Source organism: Prionailurus bengalensis, chromosome C1 (assembly GCF_016509475.1).
Source record: "Prionailurus bengalensis isolate Pbe53 chromosome C1, Fcat_Pben_1.1_paternal_pri, whole genome shotgun sequence".
NCBI lineage: Eukaryota > Metazoa > Chordata > Mammalia > Carnivora > Felidae > Prionailurus > Prionailurus bengalensis.
Genome location: NC_057345.1, coordinates 9682501 through 9705849, shown reverse-complemented (window position 1 = coordinate 9705849; position 23349 = coordinate 9682501). Strand labels below are relative to the sequence as shown.

The window sequence follows — 23349 nt, the reverse complement described above, 5'->3', positions numbered from 1 at the left end:
CAGATGTATCTGAAGGGTCACATGGTCTGCTGCCCCCCATAAAACGTCCTCTGTGAAAGGAATAAACTACCACCTATAACAAAATGGATGAATCTCAAAAACACCACGCTGATCAAAAGGAGACAAACACAGGGGCGCCTGGGTAGCTCAGTCGGTTGAGTGTCTGACTCTTGATTTCAGCTCAGGTCATGATCTCAGAGTTCATAGGATTGAGCCCCACTTCAGGCCCTGTACTGACAGTGCAGAGCCTGCATGGGATTCTCTCTCTCCCTCTCTCTTTGTCCCTCCCTTGCTCGTGCTCTAAGTAAATAAATAAACACTAAAAAAAAAAAAAAAAAAAAAAAAAGGAGGGGGGACAAATACAAAAGGGCAAGTACTAACAATTCCACTCACGTGAAATTCTAGAACAGGAAAAAACAATCCACAGGGACAGAAAGCCAATCAGTGCCTGCCTGGGGTAAGGACTGGGGGGGTGGGGAAGTGACACTAACTGCAGAGCAGCAGGAAAGAATTTTTGGGGTAATGGAAGAGTTCTGTACCTTGAGAGAACTGAGTGCAGGTATCTGGCAATCTTAAGACTTGCGCACTTCAAACAGGTACATTTATTTTTTTTTTTAATTTTTTTTTTTTTTCAACGTTTATTTATTTTTGGGACAGAGAGAGACAGAGCATGAACGGGGGAGGGGCAGAGAGAGAGGGAGACACAGAATCGGAAACAGGCTCCAGGCTCTGAGCCATCAGCCCAGAGCCTGACGCGGGGCTCGAACTCCCGGACCACGAGATCGTGACCTGGCTGAGGTCGGACGCTTAACTGACTGCGCCACCCAGGCGCCCCCAAACAGGTACATTTAAAAAAAAAATTTTAGGGGCACCTGGGTGGCTCAGTCAGTTAAGCATCCAAGTCTGGCTCAGGTCATGATCTCCTGGTTCGTGAGTTCGAGCCCCGCGTCGGGCTCTGTGCTGACAGCTCAGAGCCTGGAGCCTGCTTCGGATTCTGCGTCTCCCTCTCTCTGCCCCTCCCCTGTTGACACCCGTTCACTTGTGCTCTTGCTCTCTCTCCCTCTCTCTCTCAAAAGTAAACATTATAAAAAATGAAAATTAAATTTTTTTAAACTTTATTGATTTATTTTGAGAGTGTGTGGGAAGAGCAGAGAGAGAGAAAGAGAATCTCAAGCAGGCTCTGCACTGCCAGTGCAGAGCCCAATGTGGGGCCTGAACTCACAAACCGTGAGATCATGACCTGAGCTGACATTAAGAGTCAGCTGCTTAACCAAGTGAGCCACCCAGACGTCTCTCAAATGAGTATATTTGATGCACACAAATGATACCTCAATGCTGGGCTTTTAAAGTAAAATAAGTAAATGAATTACACACTGTCCTCTTTAAATCATGTCCAAATGAAACTGTAATGGTCCCAGAAAACCAAAGATAAAAATACTGATGACGTAGTAAAAAAAATGATTTAATCAAAATTTTTTTCATACCCAACTCAAGCATTCCTCTGCTCAAAACCCTCCGACGGTCTCCCATCTCCTTAGGCAAAGTCTACTCTGTTCTTTACAATGACCACAGAGCTGAGCCCACACCTCTCCTCCTTCATCTGCTCTGCTCCAAGCACACAGGTGCCCTAGAACCAGCCTGCTCTGCTCCCTAGCCAGCCCCCACCTCTCAGACACACATCCACTGGGATCAGGAAGGTAACTCCACTACATGGCGTTATATATATAGCATGGCATTGGCATTGGCTGCTGTTACAGGAGGCTGCAAGTACGATCTGACATAGACGATATGTACTAATGTTTTCATTTTTAAAAATATAAAAATAAGCATGTTTTACTGGTATCTCATTTAAATTTGTATCAGTAACTAGGGGCACCTGGGTGGCTCAGTTGGATAAGCGTCCGACTTCGGCTCAGGTCATGATCTCGCAGTTCATGGGTTAGAGCCCTGCACCGGGCTCTGTGCCGACAGCTCAGAGCCTGGATCCTGCTTCAGACTCTGTGTCTGCCTGTCTCTCTCTCTGCCCCTCTCCCACTCATACCCTGTCTCTCTCTCTCTCTCTCTCAAAAATAAATTTAAAAAAAATTTTAATAAAATAAATTTGTATCAAAGTCTTTTTACATACTCTATCCAGAAAACAACCATAAATGATCATACCCGTTTTCATCAATTTAATTAAAGCACCTAGTTTCTTAAACATGAACTTTATTTTAAATTTTAATGTTTATTTATTTTTGAGAGAGAGAGACAGTATGAGCAGAGGAGCGGCAGAGAGAGAGGGAGACACAGAATCCGAAGCAGGCTCCAGGCTCTGAGCTGTCAGCACAGAGCCCGACATGGGGCTCGAACCCACAAACCATGAGATCGTGACCTGAGACAAAGTCGGATGTTCAACTGAGTGAGCCACCCAGGCGACCCTTAAACATCAACGTAAACGTCAATGCTGGAGAGCAACAGCAGTGTCTGACAGAAGAGTTTAGACTAAACATGAACATGACTTGACATCGAGAATGTGTCATAGTATATCACAGTAAGATACATGCTATTCTACAACAGACTAATGATAAGCACCACAGTTCATTGTTGTCACCAGCAAAAGACATCCAAGAATTAGAGCGCTAATATTTCAAATTCTATGAACAAGTCTTCTTTGTTTAAACTTGCAAACAAGACTCTTAGCTACTATTCTGGGAGCAAACAGTGAGGGGGAGAGAGGATGAAACAAGCTTCAGTTTACTGAAACAGCATTAAATTGTGTTTGGTTAAGGAATGAGCAGAAGAATACGACCGCAACAACAATAAAGAGATGCGGACACCAAACAAAACAACCTTTACACGGTCTCTGGAAAACAACAGTAGCCAAAGAGTTCTAAAACACACCAAAAAAGCACCCTCTTTCAAAAAGCTGGCAGGCCCTTTAAATTGTCCGACTGAAGAAACTACCTTCAACTACAGCATTAATCTCAATAGTGAACAAACATATTACTATACTCTTGCCCAATAAAGATAAAGGTGCTACTCTAAAAAACGGAAACCAGATCATGTCACTGTCCAGTCGCTTCCCACTGCACTTAGAGTAAAACATAAGCTTCTTCCTATGGCCCTTAAGGCTCTGTAAATCTGACCCCAGCCTCTCCCCAACTCCATCTTGCCTCAGAGCCCCCCTGATGCCTGCCAAGCTCCAGGCCCTGGCCTGTTCTGTCTGTGTTTGAACCAGCAAGCTCATTCCCACCTCAGAGCCTTTGCACTCACTACTGATCGCTCTATCTAGAATTTTCTTTCCCTGGATCTTCACATACCTGGTTCTTGGCTACCACTTGAGTCTGTTTTAACTGTTAGTCACCTCTTCAGAGCAGCCTTCTCTGACCATGTGATCCGAAGAAACTCCCTGCTGCCTCCATTCATCACCCTTTATCACACCGCCTTGTTTCGCCGTCCTCACGGCACTTTTCGCTATCTAAAATGGTCTCGTCTTCCGCTTTTCAACTCTCTCTGAGTAGGTAAGCAGCAGAGCAGAGCCCTGGCCTATCTAGTTTACTGTGGAACCCACAACACCCAGGGGTGCCGTCCAGTCCATCAACGGCAGGATGAATGAGGGAGCAAGTGAACACCCAGAACAGAGAAGAGAATGGAACCGGGGACTGCTTATCCCAGTGCTCAGGGTTGGATCTGCAGCATCCAGTGATTAAAAGCTTCTTTTGTTATTTCACTGTGCAAAACTTTTATTTAAAGTCTGGAAGGCTAAGCTGCTAAAACTGTTTTGCTACTGGCAATAGCAGATCGTTCATCTGGATGTAGAAATGCTGCAATCATAAGCTGCTTTGTTGATAGAAAGTTTCAAGTGTCAGTAACAACCTGAGTTACGCAAAGATTCAAAAAAAAAAAAAAAAACCACCTACATGTGATTCAATAAATCAGAAATCAAGGCAGCTGTATTACCTCATTAGGGCTAAAACTTACACAATGCCCCGTGTCAATTAGATCTCAATAAAGCTGGGGAAACAAATCACCGAGGCTATACCCAAGATGCCACAGTTCTCCTCTCTTCCCCGCAGGATTGCACTGCCCCCCAGCCAGCCCCTAATACCAGAGTTTTAAGTCAGATGTGGCCATATGACTAACTTTGGCTAATCAGATGTGAGTAGAAGTGATGTATATTGAGACAAAGCCTTCATCATCTCTGGTTCTTGAGCAACTACAAAGGCAGATCCACACAGGATGTGTAGCAAGAACAAGAAATAAACAAATGTTGTATTAAGCCCCTGAGATTTTGGAGCTGCTTTTTGTTAGCACAGCATAACAGAGCTTATCCTGACTAATAACGGCAGTATAAAATGGTGACCTAGAACCTTAGCTTTGGAATTTGACGAGTGACAGTGTGAATCAGAGCTCTATCACTTACTGTTTGAGTGGCCGTGGGCAAACCACGGCCACCTCTCTGGGCTTTAACTGCCTTCGTCCATAAAATTGTTACACTACCTACACTTCATAGAGTGGATGCAAAGACTCAATTAGTGAGAAAGTACATATGCAATATTTAATGGAGTGCCTGGCCTGTTGGTTAAGCACTCAGTAGACAGCAAGTGGTATTAAACTCTAGCATACCTATTTTAAGCTACTATAAGCATATTCACATTATGGGACTTTGCTCACCTTTGATATCCTATAAAGTAAAGCATTCTAAACTCTTTATTCAACGAGAAAGTAATTTTTAAAGTTTTGGATGCTCCTAGATAAATCTACGGGGGGAAAAAAGAAAGAAAATAGTGGAACATCTCAAAAGTTAAATATTGGCATGGGTGTAGAATGTTAATGAAGTAAAGGACACCTGTGATTTAAAACGGGAGAGAAAAGAAACTGGGAGAAGGAAGTCGGGAAGCAGAATGGCTCTCCTCTTGTCTGCCAACCAGCCTGGACTGAGTTGGAACAAAGGCTCACGGGCAACACGAGTGGAGTTCCCAGTTGGGAAGATAAGAGAAGGGCTAAGTGTTGAATGGAGAACAAACTGGAAGAGAAAGAAGGACAAAGAACATGTGGATCTGGAGGCTTTGTGCAGCCCTGGGCTAGGGTCAGAGAGAGAGCCTGGTGAGCTACCACACCAGGAACGACTTGGAACACACTGGTAAGACTGAGCAGTTCAGAATGTTGCTCCAATAGTTAGTGTTTAATATACCATGAGACTCTGGAGTCTGTTGTTTCTTCTAAAGGACTCATTTACAAACAGTATGGTCTGCTCACTCAGAGGATCCTTCAGTCCCTAAAACTCAACCAGCAAACACATGAATGAATGATACAGTACTACTCTCTTTGAGACCATTCCCACTATAAGAGATTGCTCTGACTGCTAAAGTTCATCTAAGGAAAGCTGCTTGGTACCTACAGGGAATAATCTCAGCGTAACATCACCATTAAGATTTTAATTAAAAGTCAATCTGGTTCAGGGGCGCCTGCCTGGCTCAGTTGGTGGAGTATGCAGCTCTTGATCTCAGGGTCACGAGTTCGAGCCCCACGCTGGGTACAGAGATTGCTTAAATAAATAAACTAAAAAAAAAAAAAAAAAATCAATCTGATTCAAGTTAAAACTTTAATATCCGAATTTTTGTGTAGTTACTTCCAAGTTTCTCAAGCACTGATTGCTCATTTTCACTGGCTGAAAAGGGGAAAATAAATATAAGAGGGAAAAAGATAAAATGTCCTGAAACAATCCTTAACTTTTAAAAATTACTGAGACAACTGCTGAAAAACACTCAGAGATTTTATGCCATGACATAATAATCAGGTCTAAATATCATACAACCGATATTCCTCAGATAATGAAAATAAAACTAAAGATGCTGAAAATTTTACTCCTAAAAAGTGGACAACTTTTATACTCCAAATGAAAGTTTCATTACTACCAGACCACGTAAATTACATCCAAATCAGAAATGTGCTAACCATTAGAAACATAAGAGGACACTTTTCCCCTGATATCTGGCATTTGGCATCAAAGGCAGTCTTCTGCAGATCTGATATTAAAACTTGTCAAAAACCAAATGAAATTGTAAAAGAGCCAAAAAAGAAATGGTTATTGCTACAACTCTTCTGAATGGCATGTGGACTTTCTCCACACACAAGGTCGTGTGATGTAAGGGGAGCCACAGAGTGAAAAGTATGAGGTGTCCAACAGGTCGAAACGCGTTAGAAAGAAAGTATTAGTAGCCTGATATGGTGTAAGAATTAATGTGTTAGTAAGCCTACCGGTAAAGCTGTAGCCACCTGAAAATAACTGGCTGCTGATTAGCAATACAACAAAAGCAATGTCAACATTTGGATTCCACTACGGAAGCACGCGCAATCGTTCTAATCCAGAATCAAGACTCCTAACAACAGTTCCCAGGCAGGAGAAAAGCCAAGTTCCTTTGGGTGACCAAGTTCACATATAGAACCAGTCTTAAGAGAGAAAGAGAAATGAAATCTAGGACATATATGTGCACATAACTTTGAGGAACAATGACTAGGGCAATCCACTGTTCTCTTCTCCCCTCCCCCATCTGACCATTTCAAAACTAATTTGGCTTCAAAAGCATGTCAGTAAATCTGCAAGTTGTAAAATAATAGGAACCATGTGCCCCATGTGTTCGCCAGATTCATTTTTTATGATGTATGGTCCTCCGCATTAAAATAAACATATTTTTGATAAAGAAAAGTAATGAAACAAAATCAAAAGAATCCATTCCCAAAAAGTCACATCTCTCAATGCAACCCGGGACTGAACTTCACTAAATGCAGCCCACCCCAATAAAAGTGGGACTCCAGTTAGAAGCACCTGTGAGTGATGAAAAGGTGTCCAAAATCTCAGATAGTGAGGGATACAAAATGTTTTCAAGTCTGGTAGTTTTAAGCTCAACACTACTAATTAGACTTCACATTTTCAAGTTTGTCTCTCATATTTTTTAAATGTTTATGAAGATCTCAAGAGAGTGTCTCTAACACCCATGAATTTCTGTTAACTACAAGTAAAATGATAATAAACCAGAAAATAAGAATCCTCGTTTAGAATACATTAGTCCATATAACTGGTTTTACTTATCAGAACAGCCCTGAGGCTCCAGAAATCTCCACAGCAGAACTGTTTAATCCCCAGGTAGCTCCACACCCTCTTCCACTAAGAAACACATCTTACATTTCAATATCTGCCTTCTTGTTTGTATTCTATTAACAGGGTTTTCAAGGACAGAGTGCTTATAAAGTCTCCCACTTGATCAGTTTCAGCTTCTAAAAATAAATTTCAATCTTCCCTTTTCAACCAATGGATAATTTACAAAATAAAAAAAAATATTAAAAATGAAAGCTTAATAAGCTTCAAAACAAAACCAAAAAATGAACACTACAACGTGGCAGGGGAAAGGTAAAAACAGAAAGTCTGAACTAAGGTCTCAAAGACTCTGTCCCCTGAGCAGGCTTCCTCAGAAAGGCCAAGCCACGCCCAAACAGAGCACAGGCCACTCCACGAACAAATGCACACTATGAAAGCAATGAGCTAGTTAATGGTGCGAAGAAACAGAAAAGAAAATCAGGGGAAAATGAATGTGTGTGTTTTGATCCTTCAAAAATCAAGAACTGGTCTAGCATCTAGGTAATGTATTTGTATAAATTCTTATTTTTAAACTCACCTGATTCATTTTCAATTCCTGTTGTGTTCTGAAAAGTTACACACAACAAAGAAACTTCTTTGATTACATGAGCCCTAAAAAGAAAAACAGACAATTGTAATATGTACCTGCCTACACATTCACAGTGATTTCAAACCACATACAGAACTGTAGAGTTTGCTCAAAGGGCTATTCATAAAGCAACTCCATGCCAGGTCAAATTCAATCTATGCTGAGAGCTTACTTTGCAGATTTATTATCTACAATAAAATAGATTTCTTACTAATCTTTACTAGGCCCTCATTGTACTCTACAATTGAAAGCAGACTCATTAGAATGACATCAAATTTTTGCTGTGAAATTGCATCATTCCTAAGAAGAAACAGATTAGCTCTGTTAATAGAAACACAAAGCACTGCTGAGTAATTTATTATGCAATGTAAATGTTTTTCTTTTACTTATATCAATACTGTGTTGAATGCAAACACAATTAGACCCTTTACATTATTTAGTTTTTCAAGTTCCTGAAGTACGGAGGTGAATTTACTAACATTTCCATGGGGAGTTCTCTTTGAGGAATAAAACAAAAACCGTGTAGTAAAATACAAATGTTTTCATAAAAACTGTTTGGAAAGAACTGCAATATTCCTTTACAATCTTTATTCGTATATTCACAGTACACTAAAACGACACGACAAAATCATTTCTTGTAAATGCATGTGACATACTTGTTTCTAAATGACGATCTACGAAGACAGTCCTTTCTGCCACGTACATCCTAGGAGGCACTGGAAGTCACTCACAATAAATGAGAGTCGTGCTGCTTTAAGTAGCACTTCCACAGAAACGTTCTAAATGTTTCTGGCAGGTACAGGCACACATACCATCAGTCATAGGTCTATTTTTTCATGAACTTGCTTTAATAAATTATCCTTTCTTCCTAGATCCACAAGACTCCACTCACATTGTAGAACTTTATGTTCTAATTGTTAATAAACCAAGGAACGTGGGACATTTTTCATCTCAGAATATGCTGCCTGCCCGCTATCATAAAAAACAGCGCTTTGACATTTTGTCCCAGTTCATTAATATGAAGATTTTGGGTTTTTATTTCCCCTTGAGCTACTTCACCACACTCACCTTGATCAGCTTTAATAATCAAAGGTACTGTATTTAAGTTAGGGCCTGGTCATCTGAACTAGTTTTTATTCACAAATGGCACAGGGAAATGTATTCTGTAACTTGCATCTTGTTAGAGAGCTCAGTGCTAGCCCAACCAATACAAACTCCTAATGAGGAAATACTCAGAGAATATGATTTCAGGTAACTGGAGGTTAGCCCATGAGGTCCATTCCTTTAAATTTTAATATCGAGCATCTTTCTCATATATATTTACCATGTCTTTCTGTAGTATACATCTCCCATTGAACATAATCGATCCTTTTCTATGAGACTTGGAATCATTATAAAGTTCAAAGTGTATTTGGGTGTCAAACAGTGATGAGGTTAGTGGCCCGAGGTGTGCGTCCCTCAACCCCCTCTGTCACCAATGCCTACTGAATGCCACACAGTCCACTAGGAGGGCCATGAGGGACACCCTGGCACCCAGAAGTGAATAAAATATCAGTGGTTTCACCTGCCCTCTTACAAAGCTTTTATGGATGGATTTAGTAACATCGGCCATAGGGAGCTCTCTTTAAGGAACCAAAAAAAAAAAAAAAAAAAAATGCAGTAAATGCCAGTACTGTAATGAAAGATCTTTTGGAAAGAGCTATGATGCTTTACCATTTCCTTCAGATGGTCTTGTCCTTCCCATGAGAATCTTCAGTATCATCATCGTAACTATCACTTATGATGCTCCTCCCAAGACAAGCAGGCACTGTGCTATGGTCACGTAAATCAGTCCAGCTGATTTTTACAAAGATAAGTACTAGCACCCTCAACAAACAGGTTCAAGGAGGTTGGATAACTCAGCCATAACTGAGTCTCATAACTGGTTTCTATTAGTGCTTCTTCTTAAAAAAATTGTTTACCTGTTTATTCTGGGGGGGGGGGGGGAGGGAGGGGGGAGAATCCCAAGCAGGCTCCGTTCTGTAAGGACAGAGCACAACTTGGGGCTCAATCTCATGAACGATGAGATCACGACATGACCTGATATCAAGAGTTGGATGCTTAACCGACTGAGCCACCCAGGTGCCCTTCTGCTATTGCTTCTTAACCACACTTCACCAACTTTTACTCCCGTCTCACCGTAACTCCTACTATCTTTGTGTCAACCACTGTTTTCAGCAGTAAGCAGAAAATCCCTGCCTCTGGGGAAAGGGACCCGCAGACCCGCAACAACAACAACAAAAAAAAATCAGTAAAATGTGCAGTAGATGAGATAATGAAAGTGCTTTAGGGAAAAATGAAGAGGTGGCAGGGAGGAGGAGGTAGGAATTACCATCTCTGTCTCTATGCCTGTGAAACCAAGAGTAAGTATGGTCAGAAAAGGCCACTGTAAGAAAAGGACATCTGCATAAAAGCCGGAAGGAGAGCTATGGGCCAGGACGGTATGGGAACATGAAGTGAGAAACCCCATTCGGCAGCATGCCCATGCCCAGGTGTTTCAGGGAGGGCAAGGAAGGAGGCAGGGAAAGTGGAGGAGGGGATTCAGAAAGGCAGGGAAGGCAGATAAAGTATGGGTTTAGCAAGGTAAGCACTGCTCACCAGAATGGCTGGAGCTTTTCCATCCAGGACAGAAAGCCGTTGGGAGGCTCAAGGTGGCCGACCTCGTGTGACTTAGGTTTAAAAAGAGGCTGTAAGGAAAGAGGGTGGAGGCAGGCAGATCTCTCAGGAGGCTAATGCCCCAATCTAGGCAAGAGATGATGTTGGCTTGGCCCGCACAGAAGAGATGTGAGAAGTAATCAGATCCCGGATATATTTTTAAAACAGAGCCCCCAAGATTTGCTGCCACCGGAGATATCAGGTATGAAAGAAGAGCAAGTCAGGGATGACACCCAGATTTTTATCCTAAGGACAAGGAAGGCTGGAGCTGCCATTTTCTGTCATCGAAGGAGATGCTGCCTCTTCCTTTCCATCTGCTTTTCCTTGCTTTTTTCCTCTTCCTTTCCTTTCCCTCCCCTTTTGTAGTTGCTGGTTCACAGGCACAAATAACTGAGATACTATGGCCTCCAATCCCAAAGAACTCAAATACTAAAGTATTCAGAACGTTTCAGTCTTTCATTTGTTTCTCAATGAATCTCACTTTCTCTTAATAAAAAGTTACAACATAATTCAGGTTGTTAAATGATTAATAAGCTTCTCTCTGACTTCCCGCACTATCTGTTCCTTCCTTGTCCTAATAGGAATCCGCTCATCATTTCTTTCCAGAGAAAAGGATCGTAACATCTTTTTCTTTTTTTTTTTTAAGAGTTCACTTACATACATGCATGCTTGGACCCTCCTCTCCATCACTTCTAATCCCAATTGCCAAAAACCAGAGTCTCATTTTTTTTCTCTCTTAACTCACGACATCGTCAATTATATATCTAAAATATTTTACGTGAAAAGCATTGCAAATCCGACACTGACTTCTCAAATGATACTTTAAAAATTAAATCTTTTACTAAATTATACTGAAAACAAGGGATGTGAAACACAAGAACTGAGAATTTGGCAGTGGCTCTCAACAGAAGACCAGTGCATTTTGGACTGGGCAACTAATCCTTGTCTGTCCCTTCTATCATGGCCATGGCCTTGTCTGTCCCTTCTATCATGGCCATGGCTTTGTCTGTCCCTTCTATCATGGCCATGGCCATGCCTGCACAATCAATGCCGGCAGTGCCTCTGACTGTTTTGAAAATCACAAATACCTACACACCTCCCAAATAACCTCCTAGCTGAGAACCTCTGAACTGTAATAATCATGTAACTAGCTGCAATATGACAATATGTTTAAAAGCAACTACAGACTCTGAAAGTTGGTACTGAAGTAACTTTAGATTCCTCCAGCATGCAAAACCCCTGTGGAAGCGTCCTGGCAATCCTATCTATTTTCATATTCAGTGCTGACTTCAACAGCATTATTTTCACATACCCACCTAACTAACATAGAATCTCAAGGTCAAAGTTTTATCATATGTACAAACTTGAACCAACAATCCTATCAGTGCAGTGGCAGAGAAAAATCTTTCCATACCTATCACTGAAACTGACTAATTCTATCAAGTTAGGGGAAAAAAAATACCTAAACAGTTAAGTGCCTCTGGTTTTCCAATGGTAAATATTGAAAATCTTAAAATCACGAGGATTTCTCCTACCCTGGCTTATGCCTTAGTTTCTTTTTTGGATTTCTGTACCTGACCAAACCTCCTTGAATTCCAGCTTGCTGACATTTATCAGATAAAGTACCTGAGGCAGATACACAGACTAAGAGTATGGGAATCTTTATCATCAACTGTACTTTACTAATAGCATACATTCTTAGAAAAATAAGAGCTTGATCTTGATTTTACATATCCATGGCTTTAATAATATACACGTACTTAACTTTTCAAGATATTGCTTCCAAATTCTAGGGCAAATCATCCTCACAAGTATTTAATTTAATATTATAGAGATGACTTGATTATACATGATCAGTATCAATGCAGCAACAATAAAATAATTAGGGTCTTTATTCCAACAATGGTCCCTTGAAGTGGCAAGACAACGTCAAGAACTGTAAGCTGCTGTCTTCTGACATGGAGGCCAGAGACAAGAAAAGGGAGAGATACGTGGGACACCCCGGTCCCTGGGTCAGACCAGCCCGGCAGCCCCACCGGGGCACACCACCATCACCCATCACCCATCCTCAGAGATAAGGCAGATTAAACTGAAGACAAACACAAAGTAACATGAATGCAACACACAGAACAGGTTAAACAGTCACATCTACCCTTTGTAGACCCGTCTATCTACAAAACTACATGAGAGGCAAAGTGAAAGCAACAGCAGATTCTTTACGATCAGTCTAAATCTGAGAAGGAAGGGGGAGAATTAGGAAGATAATTGTTTGATTTCATTTGCATATTCACCTTTTAGTCACTGATGTTATTTTACAACTATTCTCTCGGGTCATTTTAGATCTTTTGGAGCTATCTGGAAAATAATTAATTAAATTTGCAACAAAGTCATTAATATTACTTTATAATTATTTTAAGTTATAAAAAAATGCATATTGTAACATCAAGACTCAGAAGAAACTAACTTTTAAGACTCAGGAAGCAACATAGAGCTTACAGACAAATACTAAAAGAAAAATTAAAAAACCAGTATGGTGTATCAAAATGCAAAAGATCATAAATGCCCTAAAAATGTGGGCTAGATGCAAAGAAAAGTTTTAAAAATTCCAATCTGTGGGGCGCCTGGGTGGCTCAGTCGGTTAAGTATCTGACTTCGGCTCAGGTCATGATCTCCTGGTCCATGAGTTTGAGCCCCGCATCGGGCTTTGTGCTGACAGCTCAGAGCCCGGAGCCTATTTCGGATTCTGTGTCTCCCTCTCTCTGACCCTCCCCCGTTCATGCTCTGTCTCTCTCTGTCTCAAAAATGAATAAAAGTTAAAAAAAAAAATTTAAAAATACCAATTTGTGAAAGAAGTCTTAGAAAGTTTATGGCCTATATAAGATAAAAATATATATATATATTCTAAACTAATCATAGCATAAAGTAGATCTTTCATGGTAAGTAAGTATCATTGTAGCAAATGCAGAGATGATTCAGCTTTTAGTGGAGTAGATTTACAGTGTTTAACACTGATTTCAACTTACTCTGACCAGAAGATTCTTGAAATCCAGAAACTTCTAGAAAAAACAGTAAAAATATCTAAACTATGCCGACTTCTCAAAAGCAGTTTTCATTAATTTACAAACACAGCTAGCATATTTGACATTCAAAACTACCACTCCTAATTCCTACCAGAAGAATGGAATCACCAAGTTACAATCTATAAACTCTATAAACTCTACAATCTATAAACAGTTGGCACTTATTCAGATTAAGCAAAAACACGTAATTCATAAATACTGAATCTGCCCAGGAATTTGTCAAATACAAACACAATTTCACAAGAATAATCATCTAGAACATCTAGTTTCACACTAAAATACATACTCCCAACTCCGCTCATAAAAGGCAGATTCTATTACCATATTAAATCAGCCAAAGTGAAAATCAAACCAGATACGTTTATCATTTTAAGAATAAAGAGGTCACGTGCACCCGTGTGTGCGTAAAGAGAAAGAGACCCAGAACACGGCAAAGATTCGGCCAGTGTGAACTCTTGCTTCTTGACACCCCACCCTCCCGCCTCTCTCCCCATCTAGAACGATTTCTACCCAAGGCAAAAAGGCAATCATGCAACACACTATATCACACAGGAATTTCTCTGCCTGAAAAGTAAATGAGATTTGAAGAGAACGCTCACAAATAAATCCGTACTTTCTCTTACTTCAATGAAGCGATTTCCCCAACGAGGCCTAGAACACTATGGACAAAAATACCCCAGGGCCTGATCTTCCAAATTCTTGGAGCAAGGTGTCCTGACACAAACCTAAACAGGGAAGCAGAGTCCAGCGAATCTACTCCTGGTGGGAGAATCTGATCCTGACAACACGGTTTCCACAAGAAGGAAGGGAAAAGACAGAAAGTCTGCCGTTCTGAATGGCTTCAGAGCTGCAGAAATCAATGAGAAAATGAGGTTGATTAGAGCTTTTGTTTGAAATATGTAAGTTAACACCACGGAAGAATGTTAAGAGATCTGTGGATGTGCGAGGAAAGTACTATAAAGTCGAATTTAGATTATGGCGCCCTGGGGGTTTTTTCCTCCCTTAGAATATCTCTACAGGAAAAAAAAGAGAGAGAGAGAGAGAGAGAGAGAGAGAGATTCAAGAAAATTTTTTCATAAAATATTGCTTCAAGCACCCATTAATGAAGAGCTAGCTTAGCTCTCATAAACATATAGCAAATGCTGATTATCGCTTACGTGGTTTATGCCATGGGCAGCTACTAACAAATGCTCTCCTTTCTTTGGATTACATTTATACACCCATGTCATCATATTACATTACATCACAAATTTCAGGTTTTGTTTAGCGTTTCTACAATAATACCCTCTAACCCCACAATTTAAAATACCCAGTTTCTCTACAGAAATTAAAACATATTATGCCCACTTTAACATGTTCCTCTGATATCCTTCCTCAAGGCACTAAAAACTAAAGAATCACTGTCCATTTTCCCAGATGAACTAACTCCATCAATTTAAAATGTGCTTGAATTAAAAAGTTACTTTCCTTTCCTTATTTTCAAGGCTACCTGACAAGAAGTCTAGATGTAAAACTCCACCTGGGGAGATGGGTGGGTAAGAACACAAATGCCAGCCCCCAGCTCTGTAACACAGCTGGGCTCCCATCTCTCCTAGAAGTTCAGCTTAACCAAATGCTGGCTGTACATTCTGCCAAACAGCATTCAAACCAAAGCAGTTTCTACAAAATGATACTTTTCTGATATTTCCCTATGTTGGACATGCAAAACTTTTAAGTTCTTTTCAAAGGAAAATTAAGTCAATTCTTCCCTAACACTTAAATGTCACGCTTCCAACTCAAACACAAAATTTCTAAAGATGCCACATGGTAGTTCATTTCACAATCCCTAAAATACAAGGCCTTCTCAGTTGACCCCTCTGAGTCAATGTTTTTCCACTGTCATTGCCAATACAGATGTTACTTCTGTGATTAAACACTTAAAACTGAGGGATCTTCAGGAACCCTACAAAATACTTGTCAATTTCCTGGAAAACGGAAGCAACCTTCTGCAACACGATGCTCTGGTCCTGGCACTCAAGTATTCATTTTCTCACGCAAGGACTCTCTAAGCAAGCGAAGGGAATCACCTTACAAGTGGCTGCTGACAGCTTTTCTGGTTTTTCCCACACAATAAAATACGTAGGAAAACTCATCTTCCACAAGCTACACGGAAATGACAAGGCTTCCTGAATTCATCAGCGAAGAACCTAAAGTAAAATTGCAAGTTATCCCAGACAGACTGACAACTTCCAGCGTACCTTGCTAAGATCCCAGACACGCTTTATGTCACTACCAGATTCAAGGTCTTCTCCCAAGAGTTTATTAAGGTATTTATTATTTGGGGAGGGAGTGACTCACTCCACTTTAAATAAAGGCTGAGGTTTAGGGTCTCTCCTCTAAATATGCAAGTACTTCTGTTCTCAAGAGCGTTTTGAAAGAACAGCAACACCTACTGTCTGCAGAGCAATGTTTGTGAATTGCTCTGCGGTTTAAGTGGCTCTGGTACATACAGAAGTTTTTACTTTTTAAGGGAAAGCAGGATTCCAAATAAATCATCTGTAGTTCTTGTTTCAAGGTAAAGATATGTAACTCCCCCGCTTATGATAGAAAGAATGAAAGCCTATCTCTTGGTACTATGAGCAGTGGTAAACCAAAGAGCACGACTCACGCGAGACTGTGTGCAAAAAGCACTAACAGATTAAATGGGAGCGTCCCGGAGGGGTGTGAGTCCCAGGTTAAATGTAAATCTGACCCTGTGGGTCAGGCTCCCCAGATGTCGTGTGAGGAGTTATTATCCCACCCATCCTCCCTCTGGACCCACTCCAAAAGCCCGGGAGGTCTTTAAGGAAAGACGCAAGAGGAATTAAAGGCAGAGCCCGTGAACACGTGCACCTGGGAGACCAGGGCCAAGAGCCTGATTCTATGACTGTCTGTCAGGCAAGCAGCTTCCGCCACCTGGGATGAGCAGCGTGGAGCCACCGGGAGTTTCTGACTGAGGAATGCTACAAACAAAACAACGCCTAACAGTTTAGAAGGATTAAATGGACAGGAAAGAGCGAGGTGGGGAGACGGCAGCCAGAAAGACTGGGACTGGGCAAGTCGGTTAAGAATCCAAGATGTTATGTGATGAAGGTCTGATATGACCAACGCCACACACAGGAAGAAGAGACAAAACGTGTCTTCGAACTAAACAGGAAGTAAAAAGAGATGGTGAAGAGGAGTCCAGAATATGCTACGTGACTGAGCGGAAGAATGAATATGTTTTTAAAGATAGAGCAGCCAGAGTAGGGATAGTATTTAAGTGGAAGGTGGTGAGCTCCATTTTAGACTTTGAGGAGAGGCCAGACATCCACACAGAAAGCTGCATCCATTAAATGAGGGGAAAAAAGTCCCAGCACAGATTGCCTTCAAGTGTGGGGATGGCTGGGGATGGCTGGGGACGGAGATCTAGAAGTCTTCAGCCACAAGGGGGTGCCTAGGGATTAAGGAAACTGCCAAAGGAAAAAATATCCACAGAGAAGAGAAGACTAAGGATTTGGCTTTATGACAGGCATGGAAGGGACTAGAAAGAAACTTGCCCCCTCCACCATGTCGGGGCGGGGGGGGGGGGGGGGGGGGAGGAGGAGGCAAAAAGCTTAAGGACTCAGAGGTAACTCAGAAGGGTTTCTCTCGGCAATAATTTTGCCATGTTATCCCACAAGACTTACTGCACTGAGAGAAGTAGCTAAGAAAAACGCTATTAATATTTTTGAAAAAAACTAAAGTAACTGAAATTGCTTTCATATTCTTCATCTATTCGCCTCAGAACATCCCAACGAAAGAAAGAAGTAATCATTATCCCCACTTTACAGACAGGAAGAGGAGAGGACAACCGACCTGCCCCCCACCACTGCCAGAAATAACTCAGGCCCTGCGCTCAATCTGTGATACGGTTTATTCTGTGCATCCAGGCAGGGCTCAATTAAATTACTATGGGACCGCACAGATACGACAGTCCTCTCCCAAAACAGGTAAAACTGACTTGCTCAATGTCCTCTAACAAATGGTAAGACAGCTTCATAATTAAAAATCTAAATTTATCCCAAGAGCCCCCCTTCTTAAAATTCCTATTTTCAGATGTACGTTAAAACTAGGCCTTTCTGAATTATAGCGAATTCCCTAAAATAAGCCTCAGAGAAACGTTCAGAATGTCACATTTATACCGATACTCCAAGTTACACTTGATTTATACTGTCTTAATAACCTCCCGGGCAATGCACAGGATTCACACTGAAGTATGTAAGGGTTTGGTGAACCTCCAATTTCTTTTCAAATTTTAATAGCATCATTTAAATTACTTGAAAATGCCATGGAGTTTTCCCACCAGAGTTTAATGCCGTCTTAGTGGAACTACTTACACGCACACAGAAAAGCTGTAGGTTTTACCAATTCCCAGACAAGCTGCCCACAATAATCAAACTAACAGTTGCACTTAGCTTTACATATTTCAGGCGAGCTGTGCCAAGAAGCAGTTTAGCTCTTTCAAAGCAAAGCCTATCGTACAATTTAGTGCAAGAGCTCCAAAATATTCTTTTCACCAAAGTGGCTGGCAAATATGTAAGTAATTCAGTGAAACCTCCTTTACTGCACGTTCCGAAAAGACTAATAAATGAAACACAGCATAGGTATGACATGAACCGAGACGCTGAGAATAAACACTATACAGTACTGAGGAAAACACGATAAGCATGTTTCACTCCAAATGAACCAGATTTACCACGTACAATAACTAATTCACAGTTCAGGGAAGTGGGGTGAGGAATGAAAGGCATTCTCTTTAAGAAAGCATACTTGAATGGCACATGCATTCATTCCAGCGAAATTATGAAGATATTCCGTAATTGAGAAAACCACCCCATTACCAAATGTGGTCCGACAGGACATCTCTTTTGTTTACGTTTTCCTTATCACTAAGCTCTAGCTAAGTCTTTATGCCACGATAAAAACTCAATCTATTCTGCTCCTCCAAAGACTGCAAATGTAGATTGGATAACCTATACTTTTTTTGCCCGGGGGTAGTTGCACTAATGATGCATGTATGCCATGAAGATCAATAGCTATCTTTAAATTATAAAGTAATAAGCTGAAGTTGGGTAAGCACTTCAAAAGTAAACTTTATTTCCTCAAGACAAACTTATCGCTTTCAATGCATAACCTGAACTGGTTGGGGGCGGGGAAAGATCTTAGAAAAACTAGTCTGGCCGCCTACATCAATCTTCAAGGGGTTGCTTCACCCTCGTTTTCCAGAAGACGGTTGTTTCTGTGCCATTCGGGATAACAGGCAACAAGCTTACATTATTCACCACGCATCAACTCTATACAAACTGATTTAAATCCGTAATAATTTAATCTACAGACTATGTCATGAAAACTCCCTCATACTCTCCAGGTTATCTCAAATTGCTTTATCTCTTGCCACAGAACTGCTGAAAAGTGTACGATTCGATAAAATCACAGGCACACACACAGGAAGGAACCTCCACGGGGGAGTAAGTCTATTCCCCAACTTCAAGGTGGGCTTCATGTAAACCGTAGTCTATTCTTCCGGTTCTTTGCCTAAAGCGATTCCATAAACTGCTTTAGTGGTTCAACCATCCCATCAGATGGGCCTTTCTTTAAGGCTGTGGTTGACAACTGGGTCCCCACCAAGGGACATCTGGCAACGTCTGGAGACTTCCATCAGTTGTGTCGGCTGGGGGGAGCTGTTACTGGCATCTCACAGGTAGGAGCCAGGGAGGCTGCCAAACATCCTCCAATGTGCAGGACCGCCCCCAAAAGAAAAAATTATCCAGCCCCACTTGTCAATCGTGCCAAGGTTAAGAAATCCTGCTTTAACGGAACCTAAGTGATGCTTTTTCAGTAACGGAGTCCATAGCTTTCAGTCGCTCTAGGAAGATAATTTTAGCGGCTCTAATTATAAACTTCTCACTTCAAAAGGAGAGAGCCAGATCTCTAACCAAATGCTATGAGGAGTGACAGCGTAACTGACAGGCACCACGCAAACCACAGAGCACTGGCCACACGTCAGCAGTATCAGCAGTAATGACTGCCAGGTAATGTCCCCATCATCTGGAAACTCCCTGTATCTGCACATCGCCTCACAAGTTTGACAACTTCCCCCACCGTCCACCTACTCCCCTTGCACTCCCCACTATGGAGTTTTCCCATGCAGCCCACAGGCTTTTTTCCCTGCCTGGGTATTAAAAATAGCATGAAAAGCAAGTTGGAAGACACAAAAATAGTAAATAACCTAAGGTGCTTTCCATCCCGGAAAGTCTATGATTTAACGGGACTTAAAAGGTTTGTAAATCAGAACTGGAACTTGAAAAGAGATCGGCAGCTTAAAGAAACAGTCCCATGAATAAATAAACATCTAACGTAAAATAATCATCAAAAGAATATGCGTGCATACATATATATGGAACTGCACAGACCCGGCTCAGGGAGAAGAGAATAAAAGGAAGCTGAAATTGAGTGCTGCTTCCTATAACTGCATTGGCAGGAAAAATACCTATTTAGAGGCTAAAAAACAGAATTTACATTTTCACATACCTTAAAAGATTACAAAACTTCAAAATTCACAATGGAAAAACCTAAACAATCTTAATGAAAAGAGAATCTCAGGCTTTAGAAACCTTACTGATCAATACAGAATTGATAAATAAATTATGGCCCATCCATATATTACACAGCCATTAAAAATCACATTGAAGAATATTTAATGGCATGAATAGATGCTCACAATATAGTAAAAAGACAGGTTATGGATAATATACACAATCTGGTATCGATTCTGTATAAAATATAAAAGCAAATAAATACATACAAGAAACACACACATGCACAAGACAGACAAGGAGGAGGTCCGCCAAAATGTTAACGGTGGTTATCTGAAGAACAAGAAGATCAGAGCTGGTTTCTTTTCCTTCTTTGTGCCTTTCTCTATTTTCATATCATCCTACACTGAGAATCATTTGTTAGTTTTTTACTTACAAAGCGAATAGATTATCACAAATACAAATTTAAACCGTACTGTTTCAGGAACCGTCCACAAAATGAGAAAAAAACAAATCTGAATATGCCAACCTTTCAATTAAAGAAACCACCTTCAGAATCCACAAAAGCGAACTTTCACGGAGTTGTTATTATGTGTCTGGTATTCTTCTAAACACTTCAATGTATTAACTTATTTAAATCAAACCAAGAGAGATACGGAAAAAAAAAAAAGAAGAGCCCTGGAATAACAGAGGCTGTGAACCATTTTAGTCCCCGTGTGAATTTCAATCTCGGCTTCTATAGATTGAAATGAGTGTTTAATCAGATGATCTTTAAAGGTCCTCTCAAGGCTACAATGAGATTCTACACATGATGAATATGGTTGCACGTTTGTAAGGAAGCTTCTAGAGAATGATGGGGCAGCTGCATGCCATCTCAAACACAAAACCCTACTTAAAAAGAACATGATTATGCGTCTCAGTTCCTCCTCAGTATCTATCTGTACAACAAATTGCATAACATGTTAGAAATAAATTCTAAAGCCTTACATTTTCCCAATACTTGGCCGTATCTGATCAGTTGGATATGAAGTCTGGTATGGTAGGTAAGAGAATCACTGAAAGGTTAGGTTTCTTGTTCAACGTTAGGGTTGTTTTTAACAATAAACCTGTAGTAAACAAAAACTTTATGAAATATATTAGTCGTGTTCTGGGTACAACCATTTTGGGGTCTGATTTAAGGGGCCTAAAGATCTACTGGAAGTCACCAAAGGAATTCCACTTACGAAATAAAACCAAAACCTGAATACAACACGGAATGGAAAATGAGGGGCCAGCATGAATCTCCCTTCGAGGTTAAAGGAATTTGGGCTTCCCGGGTAAACGTGGGTTTATTCCCCAAGCTCACCGCGCGACAAAAGGGGGCCAGTCGCAGTTCAGCAGCTCACTCGTGGGTCGGGAGGAACCACCGAGATTTGGGAATACCCGTAACTGTTAGTTATACTTCGGGTCTCACTCGCCACCATCAAAAAATAGGTTCGTGGATATCTTTAGTAACAAAATTAATAATACATAAGTGCACGTCTGTTAAAAACAAAAACAAAACACCGGTGGGTCTAAGATAGGAATACCGAAGGGAGACAATTTGCAGGGTGAAACCACACAAAAACTATTTAGGAAACACAAAGACGCAAGACACAAAACAAATTAAGAATGCAAGTGTGAAAGGCACATTCGCCTTGAACACAAAAGAGAAAAAGCAAAAAGCTGGCACGGCCCAGGGACCCCGCGTGCGCCTTCGCTGTCCGGGGACGCGGGTCCCGGGTGGACTCGCAGCCGCCGCCCGGCCCCGCCGCCCACACGCGTCCCCCTCGCGGGGCGCGCGGCGACCCAACGGCCACAAAGCGAACCGCACAACTTCGCCGCCGCGGGCCCCAAGGCCGGCCCGGGGGCTCGGGCGCGGGAGGGAGGAAGCGGGGAGCCCCGGGCAGGCCCGCGCCTGGTGCCGGGACCCCGCCGGCCCGGGACGCCCGGTCCTCCGTGGGGGCGCGTCCGCCGGCCCGCCCGGCCCTGCGCGCCCGGTCCCCGCGGGTCGCCCCCGCCGCCGCCTCGCTCTTCGCGGGCAGGGACGGGCGTCCCGGCGTCGAGCCCGCCGCCGTCCCGGAAGCCGTCCGTCCCGGCCGCCCCTTACCTGCGCCCGCCGCGCCCCGCGCCTCAGAGCGCCGAGAGCCGCCGCCCGCGCCGCCGCCGCTGCCGCCGCTCCGCCCGCCCCGGCGTCCGCGGCCGCGCCGCCGCCATCTTGGCTCCGGTCGGAAGTGACGTCGGGCGGTGCCGGCCGCGGCCGCGAGAGCCCACGCCGCCCGCGCCGTCGCCGAGGGCCGCGACCCCTGGCCGCGCGGGCACCCACCCCGGGACGCACGCGCCCCGACGACCTCCGGCCGCCCCGACCCCGAGGCGCCGCAGCCCTTCGGTCTCGCGCTGGCCCGGTCGCCCTCGCAGGGACAGCGCGGACCCCACGGGCGGCGCCTCGCCTCGCCACGACCAGCCCGACCGCACCCGGGGGGGGCGGGGGGGGGGGCGGGAGGTAATTCTGCACGATTAAAAGTTGCTACGGGAATCTATAGACTTTAATAAAAGGTGCGGGGAGGCGAAAAATGGGTTCATCACCGAGTTCCTGGCAAAGAAGCGTCGATCCCATTCTTCGCGCGTCTCGAAAGGACCAACCTTGCCTCACCCAAAAAGCTCAAGCTCCAAGGGGGCAGATGCACCTGGATTTAGTTGCTTATTCATTTGGAGCAAGTATTTATTGCCTGCCCACCATGTGCCTGGCACTGTTCTCGGTGCTGCAGCTACATCCGGCCCAGAAAGTGAACATTGGCCTTGTCCTGATGGATCTTATTATTTACAAATAGATGGGGTGGGTGGCTACGAATAAATGCTGTCATGGAGGCGGACTGGGTTGAGTCGGAGATGTTTAGCAGGTAGTTAGAAAGGAGTCTGGAGTCAGGGAGAGAAAATTGGGGGTTCTCAAATGTGGGTAGTATCTAAAGCCGTGAGCACTTCAAGATAAACTTATGCCCTGAGAATGAAATCAGGGAGAATTTAAAATGTAATGGGTAACATTAAGCCTCTGTGCTAAGGAGCCACCGGAAAGAATAGACACTAAATTGGATGCAGGTGTGCAAGTCCACTTAGTTAACTGGGGTTTTAATCTTAAGAAAACCTGATGTATCTAACATACAGTATGTTATAATCTTACTGCAAAGGGATGATGTAGCCAATGACCTAGTCAGGCATAGTTAAAAAAAAATCAAGATAATCTCATCAGAATAAATTTCATCAAGGCCTTTGAAAGTG

General features: G+C 42.5%; 1 protein-coding gene across 3 annotated transcripts in view; it reads right to left on the bottom strand.

Moving 5' to 3' along the window:
• Positions 1–22234, bottom strand: part of PRDM2 (PR/SET domain 2) — a 123797-nt gene extending 101563 nt beyond the window's left edge. Inside the window, exons 1-2 of one of the 3 annotated variants that reach the window (XM_043573802.1) lie at positions 22184–22234; positions 7656–7729 (exon numbers count right to left, since the gene is read on the bottom strand). In XM_043573802.1, coding sequence (XP_043429737.1) covers positions 7656–7664 — 9 coding nt within the window. In that variant the 5' untranslated portion in view covers positions 7665–7729; positions 22184–22234. The remainder of the gene's footprint in view (positions 1–7655; positions 7730–22183) is intronic. The other 2 variants (XM_043573798.1, XM_043573799.1) reach the window with 2 other exon arrangements.
• Positions 22235–23349: the final 1115 nt, after the last annotated feature.